Source organism: Aethalodelphis obliquidens, unplaced genomic scaffold (assembly GCF_003676395.1).
Source record: "Aethalodelphis obliquidens isolate GAN/ISIS:26980383/991018 unplaced genomic scaffold, ASM367639v1 scaffold18, whole genome shotgun sequence".
Classification (NCBI taxonomy): Eukaryota; Metazoa; Chordata; class Mammalia; order Artiodactyla; family Delphinidae; genus Aethalodelphis; species Aethalodelphis obliquidens.
Genome location: NW_020837962.1, coordinates 645,200 through 657,348, shown reverse-complemented (window position 1 = coordinate 657,348; position 12,149 = coordinate 645,200). Strand labels below are relative to the sequence as shown.

Here is a 12,149-nt window from a genome sequence, read left to right as displayed (position 1 = left end):
TCATGCCCCGCCCATGTTTATTTTTTCTCTCTGTCTTTATATTATTAACTATGTCATTCTTTTTAAAAGATGTTGTGCTAATAAGTATTATTTAGCTATGTTGGCAAATATATATTCTTATGGGAAGTTCCTATGACTAAAACCACACATTTTCATAAATTAGAAACAATTTTCTGTTAGGCTGCCATCCGCTTCATCACAGCGGAGTTGCAGGTGGAATGTTGAAGGAAACTCCTGCCTTTTCAGTGTTTGTCAAAGTGTATCCATTCTGACACTGGATTTTTTTAGGCTCAGCTTAATGTCTCCCAGAGTCTTAACCCGAACACAAGGCAGTGTGGTGGAAATCAGTGATGCTTAAACTTGTGTGGGCCTCCCAGTCACCCGGAGAGCTTGTTAAAATGCAGCTCACTGGGCCCCACTCAGAGTTTCAGATCCAGTCGGTCTAGGTGGGCCCGGAGTATTTGCATTTCTGACATGTTCCCAGGTGCTGCTGATGCTCTTGGTTTGGGATCCACGCTTTGTCCTCAGCAGTGGGGCCCATGGACCAGCAGCACTGGCATCACAGGGTTGCTTATTAGAAATGCAGATTCTCGGGCCTCACCCCAGACCAGGCTAAGACAGACCTGAGTATTAGCAATCTCCCCCTGGGTGATTTGTATGCACATTAAAGTTTGAGAAACACTGGGAAAAAGGAGGAGTAAGCAAACATTTCCTGTATAGGACCAGCTAGCAAGTATTTTGGGTGTTGAGCCGTGCGACCTCTGTTGCAGCTGCTCATCTCTGCCGGTGTAGTGCAGGAGCGGCTGTGGATAACACGGAATGAATGGGTGTGGCCGTGTTCCTGTAAACATTACTTTATAGACACTGAAATCTGAATTTTATACACTCTTCATGTGTCATGAAATATTTTGATTTTTTTTTTGATCCTTTAAAAATATAAAATCCATCCTAAGCTCACGGGCCCAGACACAGATGGGTCGACCACAGGCCATAGTTGGCTGAGCCCTGGCTTAGAGGAATGGAATGTTTTGCTGAGAGTCAGGACCCCTGCTGAATTCTCCTGCCAGCTCATGGTGTGACCTGCAGCGGTCATTTCACCTCCCTGCCTCTGGGTTTTTGAGCGTGAAAGATGAAGGGGTTAGGCCCCAGGGACGTGACATTCGGGCCCTGCCCTCCCCCGCCCCCATACCACAGCAGACACCCCCAGTCTGTCGTGGTGCTCTCTCCCACTGAGTTACGTTCAAGCAACCCTCCAGGTGACCGCTGCCAATTGACTGGAGTTGGCCCAAGCAGAGACGTCTCTTAGCTGTTCTGAGATTCAGTGTTCCCTAAGATCCCCTCCAGCTCCCCTCCAGCTCCCCTCCAGCTCCCCTCCAGCATTCCAGGCTGGAAGGGTCTGCTGTCTGATTCTTTTCATACTCCAGTCTCTCCAGCTTTCCCCCAGGTCCTTAGCGACTCTCTTGGTTTTTTTCAAAAGTAAAAATATAAGACTGGATGGTAGAGAGGATGTTCGTTCTTTTTTTTTTAAAACTGTTAAATAGTCTCTATGTATTAAATACGACTGCTAAATAGTCCTTATTGTATATATGATACATTTTAATTTAAAAACAGAAAGTAATGCATTCGCGTGGTAAGAACAGTTAAAGCTGTTCCACAGAGGGCCTGCAGCTGCGTTTCTCAGCCCCAGCGCTGCTGACGTTTGGGACCCAGTAATTCATTGTGTCTGTGGTGGTGGTGCTGTCCTGTGCATTGTGGGATGCTTAGCAGCATCCCTGGCCTCTACCCACTAGATGCCAGGTGGTACCTCTGCTCCCCACCTCCCCAGTTATGACAGTCAATTCTTGATTGTCTCCAAACATTGCCAAATGTCCCCCAGTTGAGAACCACCAGTCTGCATTGAAAGGCACTGCTCTTTCTCTCCGCAGACCCCCATCACCTAGCTTCCCTCTCCATACCGGTTTCTTTTGTGTTTTTCCAGAGAGAGCCTGCATGTATACCAGCATAACATTGACTATATGCAATAAATGTAATCAAACTTAACCATCTCTTCTATTTACTTTACTTTTATGCAAGTGATAGCAAATCACACAGAAATTCAAGGCATTTGGATTGCATTTTTTTTAAATAGGAAAAGATCTGCAGTCAGAAGGATCAGGCAATAAGGTTTAGTCGGTGGGTTGTGTTACACTTAGGACGAAGGGGACCTTTCCCCCTTTCCCCGTAACCCTTTGCTCTGTACATCAGATCCTCTGACAAAACCTGCAGTTTCCAGCTTGTCACCCTCACTGCTAACCCTTCAAATATCATCTCCTGCCCTGGCTTCCGTTAGGAGCCCACAGCAAGAGATGCTTAAGAGTGGGACTGGCTTTTCTTGACCTTGAATTTGCCATAAAGTTTTTGGGTGATGATGGGCTTCCAGAGACGGTGTTGGTTCAGCTGTTTGGCATGAAACAGATGAGCCCAGGGGTCAGTCGGGGACCTTGGCCCAGACCGAGACACTGAAGCCTCTGACTACATTAGGATAAAATATGTGGCCTTCTGTTCCCTTGGAAGGTGTTTGCATGTGCTTTCCACTGGTGAATTCCTGCACTTCAAGGATGATGTGGTGTTTACCCACTGGTAGGTGTGATGGAAGACAGAGGCCTGGGGAGGTCAGGCAGGAATAGGGATGCCATGTGGCAGGATTGATGGGACTGTTTTTCTGGAATATAGAGCCTGGCATTTATCATGTCCTCATGTCCACCTAGTGCACTTTCCTAAAATAGCATCCCTGTCAGTATTTAACATTTGCTCTCTTGGAAGATTTGTGAGCTTCTTGCCTTCTCTGTGCCTTGTATGTCCGTCCCTTCTTTAGAATAATTATCATTCCATATGCTAATTACCTGTTGTGTAGTTCTCTGCTGACCAGAACATACATGGACCTTGTCTTTTTTTGCTTGTATCCCTAGAGCATAGAGGACTTGGCAAATGGTACCCACTCACTAGGTGTATGTAGAGGAATGACTGACTAAATGAATGGACAGAAGATTTGAATAAACTGTATTAGTCAGGAACTATCTTGCAAGTGGCAGAAACCTAACGTAGGTCCACTAGAGTAAAAAAGTGAAAGGGAGATTTTTGAGTCACAAAACTGAGAAGTCTAGGAAGGTGCTGGTTTTAAGCACGACTGGGGTTTCGGGTGTGGCTGGACCTAGGTGCTCCAGAGATAATGTTGGGTATAATTCCTCCTCTGTCTCCCAGCTCTGCTTTCTCCATGGTGGTTTCTTTGTCAGATGGAAACTCGCCATGTGATTACAGTTGATTCTGTCATCTCAGTAACCACAGTAACCAAGGAGAGAGCTCCCCTTTTCCCATTAGTTCCTGCAAAGCTGTGGGGTTGAGTCTCATTGATTGCGGTTGGCTGCATGCTTGTCCCTGAATCACTGGGGCCAGGGAGCAGGGATGCTTGGATTGGCCAGGCCTGGGTCATGTGGCTTCTTTGGAGATTGGGGTCGGGTCCGGTATGGGCAGTTCATCTGTGGCTGAAGCTCATGGACTGAGGTTGCGGGAGGTTCAGCTCCCCAAAGGAAAACTGACGTTTTGTTACCAGCAACAAGAGTGGATGCCGACCAGGCAGAAGGAACAGATGTCCTCATGGAGAGATGGCAGATTTTTAGGGGTTGGGCTGGGGAAGTTGGTTCCGTCATTTGCCCCATTTCTCAGCATGGGGGGGAGGCTCTTTTAGCACTTAGAGGGGGGCGGTAGTCTTCCTTGTTTGCGAAGGATTTTTCGCATCCTGGACCCTCACCCTTTATAAGGCTGTAGCAAACCCTAGCTCCCCGTCCACCTCCACACGCAGACACTCGTGCTAGAGAGACCCTGGTGCATATCTGTTCCCCACTAGACCGTGCGTCTCAGGATCTCCAAGGCTGCCTCACACAGTGCCTGGCACACAGTAGGTGCCCAGTTAACAACTGATGGATGAATGAGTGACCTCTGCCTCACACAGTGCCTGGCACACAGTAGGTGCCCAATTAACAACTGATGGATGAATGAGTGACCTCTGCTTCCTGGAGAAGTGGATGATGTGGATCTGACGGGGACCATGCGATGTTTCTCCCTCTTAATGCGCTTCCTGTGCTGCCAGCAGCCACCCTATTAGTTGGGCCAGTGGAGCTGGGATATTCTGGTGGTGAGATGCCTGAGGCCTGATTTTCTCTGTTGCTGAAGAGACACCCTTGAGTGTGTGCTTTCTCGCCCTTGGGCAAATCCATCCACCTGCCTACCCATCCATCTGCCTACCTCTCCATCCACCTGTCTACCCAGCCATCCATCCACCCACCCACAAACATTTCCTGGGTGTCTGCCATGATCCAGGTGCTGTCCTAGGCACTGATGATAGAGCAGTGAATACTAAAGACAATAATCCGCACGCTCATGGGGTGTTCATTCGTTCTAACTGGGAGAGACAGATAATGCACACCAGTATGATAAATATATAGTATGCTAAACTGTCATAAGTGCTATGGGAAAAAAAGGTTCTGGTTAGAGTGATAGGGAGGGCTTGCAGTTTTTAAATAGGGTGATCACGGGACTTCCCTGGTGGTCCAGTGGTTAAGACTCTGTGCTTCCACTGCAGGGGGCATGGGTTCGATCCCTGGTCAGGCAACTAGGATCCCCCATGCTGCACAGCGCAGCCAAAAAAACCCAAAAGAACAAACAACAACAACAAAAGGGATGATCAGAGCCTTCACTGAGAAGGTGATACTTGAGTCTTAACCTAATGGTGGTCAGGGGCCTGACCAGGGAGAGGGAAGAGTGAGAGGCCCTGAGGCAGGACTGTGCTGCCCCAAAAAGGAATAATCGTGGAGGCAAGCGGGGCTGGAACAGAGGGAAGGAGGTGGGAGAGTGGTAGGAGAGGAGGGCACAAGAGTTCAGAAAAGGGACGTTTAGGAATCAGGTGGCCCCTGAGCCTGAGTCAAGACTTTGGCTTCTATACTGAGTAAAATAGACTGATATTGGAGAGATTATTTTTTTTTAATTTCTTATTATTATTTTTATTATTATTATTATTTTTTGCAGTACGCGGGCCTCTCACTGTTGTGGCCTCTCCCGTTGTGGAGCACAGGCTCCGGACGCGCAGGCTCAGCGGCCATGGCTCACGGGCCCAGCCGCTCCGCGGCATGTGGGATCTTCCCAGACCGGGGCACAAACCCGTGTTCCCTGCATTGGCAGGCGGACTCTCAACCACTGCGCCACCAGGGAAGCCCAAAAAATTTATTATTTTTATTGACATATAATTCACCACTTTTATGTGTACAGTTCAATGGTGTTTAGTATATTCACAAGGTTGGGCAACCATCTCCACTGTCTAATTCCCGAGCACTTTCATCACCCCAGAAGGAAGCCCTGTACTTACTGGCAGTCACTCCCATCCCCCCTGTTCCCCACCCCCATCCCCGGGCACCCACTAATCTACCTTCTGTCTCTGTAGATTTGCCTTTTCTGGGTATTTCATTTAAATGGAATCATGTAACACGTGTGGCCTCTGTGTCTGACTCCTTTTACTTAGCATCATGTTTTCTGGGTTCGTCCATGTCGTAGTGGGTGTCAGCACTTCATTCCTTTTTATGGCTGAATACTGTTCCTCTACGTGGATGTGTTTAGAGAGTTTTGAGTGAGGAGAATCTCTGGCTAAGAAGCAAGTACGTCATCACTACCTGGAGGAGGGGACCTGTGTGTGCAGCCATCCCAGGGATCAGGTGTCAGTGGCTTTTTGAGCATCTAACTTCCCTCCTGGCCAAGGATCCTGGAAAATTTCTGTGTCTCCCCTCAGGGTCACCTCGCTCGTTAATGTCAGAACCAGAACAGGAACCAGCTCTGCTTTCCAGTACCTTGTTCTTGGGAACCAGTTAATAGACTCTTTGGAAAAATAGTCCAAGGAGTTTGGACCAAGTCCTGAAACAAGAAATAGAACAGCCACCATCTACTGCATTTTACTGTGCCCCAGGCACAGGGCTAAGCACTCTGCACAAGTGCCTGATTCCTTGCTGCCAGAAGCCCTGCGAATACGTATCATGACCCCCATTTTATAGACGGAAAAACAGAGGCTCCATTGGAGAGCTGAGGTGACATCACAGCTCAGGGTCACCCAGCTGATAAACAGGCGGAGCTTATGGATTTAATTTTTAAGATGTAGGACCTTTTAATAGGTAACAAAGAAATGAGGCAGCTGAGACCCTGAAAACACCCTGGACCGCATCCACACCAGAATCTTGGCCACTCCGCCATCTCCTGATTGCCGGACATCTGCCCTGAGCTCAAGAATGAGGTCCCAAGCAATTTGTTTCCCCTAGGGAAAGCCTTTAGTGGCTCTTGGCGCCTGGGACTAGCATGGGGTAGAGACTTTTGCCCATCTGCTAGGGTGCACGGTTTTCCAGATTGCTTTGGTGGTGTATACCAGGTGATCTCAGGGGGGATGTTATTAGCCTCCTCCGGCAACACCTGGCACTGCTCGGGGGCCAACAGGTGGGCGGGGCATGGAGATCCACCTGTTGATCTTTTCCCTCCTAAGCCACGCAGCCCAGCCTTGGATTATTCAGGGGTCCTTCCTTTTTCCTGGCGAGGGAAGTGAAGTGCTGCTGTCTCAAACAACCGAACCCAAATTCCGATTGCCTGGGAATTGAAATCCCAGGCCCCACTGCAAGGCTTAAGGCAGGTCTGACTTTGTGGGGAAGGGAGTAGCCTTTGGGGGACCCTTGGCTGTTTGTTTTTCTTTTTCTTTCTTTTTTTTTTTTTTTGAAAACCTATGTTCCTTTCCTGGGGGTATAAAACCCTATACTCTAAGCTGGAAGGAGCTTTCAACAGTAGCACGAATCCTCCACATCCATTTCACTGATGAGATGTCGGAGGCATGGGGAGAGGAGGTGACTTACGTGAGGTCTCGGTGCTCCTATGTGCCTGGGGTCATTCTAGGCCCTGAGGATCCAGCCATGTACAAAAGTCCTTGCCTTTGTGGCGTTTGCATTTCACACTGCAGGAGACAAGACAATAAACACCTATAATCTTACAATGTAAGGTAGTGATAGGTGTTATGAAGAAAAATAAACCAGGATAAAAGGATGGAGGGAAGTAGCAGGGCTGTTTTGGGTAGGGCAGCCTCTTGGAACGGGAAGAGGGAGTAACCAGGCCACTGTCTGGATAGGAAGGTCATTTCGGGCAGAGGGAACTGCAAGAACAAAGATCCGGAGGTGGGATCATGCTTGGTGATGTTGAGGGACCCTGAGAATGCCATCCGGTGTCCCATGGAGAATGTTGGTGGGAATGGCCCGGACTTCTGGCTTCTGGTCATTGGTTTATCCAGTTCGTTCTCTGGGTGTTTAGCGAGTGCCTGCTGTGTGCTAGACACTGTTCTGGCATTTCTGCTGCCTCCAGAGGCCAGTCGTCAGCCCCTGCAGCTCACACCAGGAGGCTGGAGCAACTTCCCCGGGCGCAGGTCACTGCTTCTGTGACTGGGACTCTGACTTGGCCTCTGCTTGCAGGTGGCCTTGTGCACGTTTGCCGTCTACGTGACCATCGACAAGAACAACATCCTGGATGCCCAGAAGGCCTTCGTGTCCTTGGCCTTGTTCAACATCCTTCGCTTCCCCCTGAATATTCTCCCCATGGTCATCAGCAGCATCGTGCAGGTACAGGCTGGGGAACTTCAGAGAGGGGGTCTCTGGGGGAAACAAAGCAAAAGGGCATGAAAATCCCCCTGGATGCAGCTCCCTCTGTGCAACCCATCCCACTGTGGCCGGGGGGCTTATCAAGGCCCAGACTAGTGGCCTTTGTGCTTTTTTGGTCCTGCCCCAAAGAGAGACATACGTTTTGCTTCTCGGCGCACACTCGAGTGTATGAAACAAGTTATTGCAGCTAGGCTGTCCTAAGCTCTGCAAGATTCTTTCTGAAACATTTGATCCTCTTCTATTCTGATCGAGTCTGTTCCACCGTGCCCTACCTTATCCTGTTCTGTTTCTTCAAAAAATGCAGCTTTTGACCCACTAAATTGGTTTTGCAACCCATTCACAGGCCTTGGCTCACCATTTGAAAAACCCCAGCTGGCCCCCCTAGAATCCCCCCAGTCCCTGCAGTGGTTCTGTAACGAGAGGGAACCGCTCAGTCGCACTTGCACCATCTGAAGCTCCTGCACTTTGCTGCCGACAGCATTTGTCACACTCTTCTCCCTAGCCTTGCACGTTTTCCTGTGAAAACCCTTTTCTTAGCCACATAGACAAATTAAGATTAAGATTTGGTTGTACAAGCCCTGGTCAAGGTTTTTTTTAAAAAAATAAGCCAGTAAAACCCCTTCTTATTACGAACAATTTCAAATATACACAGAAGTGGAGCGAATAGCATGAGAATGCTGTGTTCCTGTCACCCAGAGTCAACATTTTGCCACAGTTACTTTGTCTAATCGTTTTTCTGTCTTCCTTCTTCCCTTCATTACTTTCTCTCTTTGCCGAAGAATTTTAAAGCAAATCACAGACCTCTTGGCATTTCACCCATAAATACTTCAGCACAAATTTCTTCTTACATAAGTATAACACCATTATCATACCTAACAAAATTAACAGTAATCTCTTAATACCCAGTTCATATTAAAATTTTTTGGATTATCTCAGAAATGTCCTTACCATTGGGCTGTTTGAATCAGAACCTTTGCTTTTTTAAAAAATTTATTTTTGTAGAACCATAATTCACATTGTGTTCAACGTGTGCAATGTGGTGATTGGATCCGTGGATATGTTGCTATACAGTTATCGCCATAGCGTCAGCTACACTCCTGTCACGTGCCACGATTATCATTTCTTTTTTTGTGGGGGGGAACCATTAAGTTCTAGTCTCTTAGCAACTTTGAAGTTTATTATACAGTGTTGTTGGCCATAACCACCATGCCATGCATTCGATCTCCAGGACACGTTTATCTCCAAGTCGCAAGTTTGTCTTAAACGGGGCCATTGCCTTCGGTTATTTCTTAGGGCCCTTGTCAGCTACGATAGTCCCCCACTGTCTTTTTTAATACCGGTTGTAGGCTTTTAAAGGAAGGCAAACAAGAACCAAAACCCTTTTTGTTTTTTATTCTAAGGTGTGGCACTGCAGCACCTTCAGAAATAAGGGAGGATGTGGGCCCCTCTGCACCCAGAGGAAACCACTGTAAGTTAGCCTCGGTCTGTTTTGCAGAGACGTTTTTCAAAATAACTACACCTTGTCGTTGCTTTCTGTGTAGGCGAGTGTCTCCCTCAAGCGCCTCAGGATCTTCCTCTCCCACGAGGAGCTGGAACCTGACAGCATCCAGCGATGGCCCATCAAAGACGGTGTGTCCTAGGAGAGTGGGCGGGCGCAGGGTCTTACCTAGTCTTCCCAGGAGGGTGAACTTGCACTTCTGTTATCTTGCTTTCTTGCTGAGAGGCAGCCTCCCTGGGAGAGGTCCACCCCTGAGGGCCGGGTTCCAGGGCCTGGGCTTTGATTCCATACTGGGCAGATGGATGGGCAAATCAAGGATGTTGGAGATTGACCAACCCCTTACCCCCACTAGCTGTGCAGCCTTGAGAAGGTCACTTCAGTGCTCTGAGCCTCACTTTCCCCACCTGGGCAATGGAAATGCAGGTGCCTTTCTTTGGCTGGGTGTTACATGGATTTTTATTGGTAGGTTTGTTTATTTCATAGCTTATTAATTTATCCTTTCCTAGTCAACCCCCCTGAGCAGGGATTTCCAGGCACTTAATAATAAATATTAATAGCACTAATGGTAGTGACCACTTTTGCTGAAATGACAGTCCCGCCACGCACGTCCCGTCCTGAGGACATCACTGTACTCCCCGTCCGTTGCTCACTGCAGCTCAAGGAGAGGGGCCCCCACCTACAGATGAGAAGACTCATCTGGTTAACTTGCACGGCCAATAAGAAGTAGAGTCAGGATTCACACTGGCAGCCCGTCAGCGGAATCTGTGCTCTCACCCACTGTAGAACATCTCTGCACTGAGATTTATTGAGCACCTACTATGTGACAGTCATTGTTCTAAGGACTGTCTGTTGTGCATAATGTTCTCCTCACAGCCCTGTGAGGTTGATCCCATTATCAGTCCCATTTTACAGACGAGGAAAGTGAGGCACAGAGAAGTTAAGTAACTTGCCTGTGGTTCTCCAGCTAGGAAGTGGCAGCACGGGGATTTGAACCCACACAGTCTGGCTCCCGAGCCCAGTAGATATGGTCAGGAGAATGAATGTGTGTATATGTTGGTAATAATGTGTGAGCGATGCCTGGCACCTAGCAGGCATTCAGATGTCCTCAGTGACGTGAAAACACCCAGCACAGTGCCCGCCAAACAAAGATCACGGTGGTTGTTCCTTCACCAGTATGTGTGAGAGGCGATCGGCCTGGGGGCAGGGTTCCTCAGCCTCAATACCACCGACATTTGGGGCAAGATCACTTTGCTGCGGGGGCGTCCTGTGCATTATAGGATGTTGAGCAGCACCCCTGGCCTCTACCCACTAGATGCCAGTAGCACCCGCCCCAGTTTTGGCAACTAAAAATGTCCCCAGACATCGTGTCCCTCGGGGGTCAAAGTCACCCTGAGTTGAGAACCACTGCTCGCTGGAATCTCCCTCCCGATGTCCCTGGCCCGTGGTCGTCCAGTTTCTGCTGTGTGAGGACCAAGTCACTCCCCCCTTCACACACACACACAAACACACACACACATACACAGATGTGAACACACACACGCACGCACGCACGCACGATGTGGAATGATGCCATCTACCAGGGTCAAATTTCCCTGCATAACACAGGTCTGAAATTGGGGGCAGCCGAGGAGGTTTTGAGCTCTTGACGTTGCTCACAGCTCACTACAGGAGTCACACTGGAAAACCCCTGGGCCTCAGCCCGGGCCTCAGCCCCACTTCCTGCCCTGACAGCAGTCTCCCGGGTGGTTTGACTTTATGTTTACCCACATTCTCTGGGTGCCAGGCGGGGCCCCCTTTGCAGCTCCGGGCCACGTCTTGCAGCCTCTAGCTTGACCGACTCAAGTGGCTTTTCTTAAATTCCTTTAATAGCACCTTCCAGCTTCCTCCTTGTTCTCTGTTTCAGGGGGGTGATGGGGGAGGGGGAGGTTAAGTTAGGTTAACCAGTAACTTCCTCTCTCCACAGTTTTTGTTTCTCTGATGGGTGGGGGAATTTATTTCTTCATTGGACAACTTGAAAACACCCCCATCTTCTCTCTAGATGGTTTTAAGTTGGCTCATAATTGAGTCAAAAGTTGTTTTTGTAAGTGAGGGGCGTGGAGTAAAAAGAAAATAAGGGGAGCGAAAGTAGATGAAGGCAGAGGTGCGAGAATCACAGAGGGTCCATACAACGCAGGCTTCGTCTCAAGCACCCTCCCTCCCCTCCTCTGCCACGATTCCCGACTTCCTGTTCCATCCCTGAGTTTGCACAGTTTACAGTGGCCTGTGTTTTAGGAAGACTGGCTTGCTGTGATGTGAGCAGAGTGGCTGGAGGGAGCGGGGGAGGGGGGGGATGCAGGGAGGTGAGTTAGGAGGCTGCCCTGAAATCCAGGAGTTTCAGGGCAAAGGACCCCGCTTTGAACATAAAGGAGGGGCCCCAGAGGTGTAGTGAGGGCCCTGGGCCAGCCCGAGCTGATGGACAGGCATCTGCATGAGGGCACTGCTTGTGCCCCGTGACCTTGGCTGCTTTTCGACTCACCCAGCCAGAGCTGCCGGAACCTCCCAAGACTGAGTGAGGGAGGCCCCCAGGGGTCCCCCGACCTTTCCAGATGGTGCAGCGTCCTATCTTTCAAAGGCAGAGCCCTCTCGCGGTTTCCTGCTGCTCTCTGGGTCTGAGGCCGCCTCCAGAGCTGCTGGTTGAAGTTCTTTAGAAACGGTGACTGATGTAACCAGATAATGCCTAGCGTGAGTGGCTAGCAGCTGGAGTTGAACCACTTGATGAGGAAAAGCAAACAGTAAGAGCCTGCTGTTCACGCTCAGGCCGTGGCTTCATCTACGCCTGACATACTGTCTCTGGTGCTTTCCAGCTGGGGCCACAAACAGCATCACTGTGAAGAATGCCACGTTCACTTGGGCCAGGAGCGACCCTCCCACGCTGCATGGGTAAGTGGGACGTGGAGAAAGCCACG

General features: G+C 49.3%; 1 protein-coding gene across 4 annotated transcripts in view; it reads left to right on the top strand.

The window, feature by feature from the left end:
- ABCC1 (ATP binding cassette subfamily C member 1 (ABCC1 blood group)) overlaps positions 1 to 12,149 on the top strand; it is a 133,474-nt gene that overhangs the window by 76,796 nt on the left and 44,529 nt on the right. For all 4 annotated transcript variants that reach the window (XR_003435062.1, XM_027117284.1, XM_027117282.1 and 1 more), the window contains 3 exons: positions 7,521 to 7,667; positions 9,248 to 9,335; positions 12,048 to 12,123. Coding sequence is in view for 3 of the 4 variants with exons in the window: in XM_027117284.1 (XP_026973085.1) it covers positions 7,521 to 7,667; positions 9,248 to 9,335; positions 12,048 to 12,123 (311 nt within the window). In the remaining variant the exon portion in view is untranslated. The remainder of the gene's footprint in view (positions 1 to 7,520; positions 7,668 to 9,247; positions 9,336 to 12,047; positions 12,124 to 12,149) is intronic.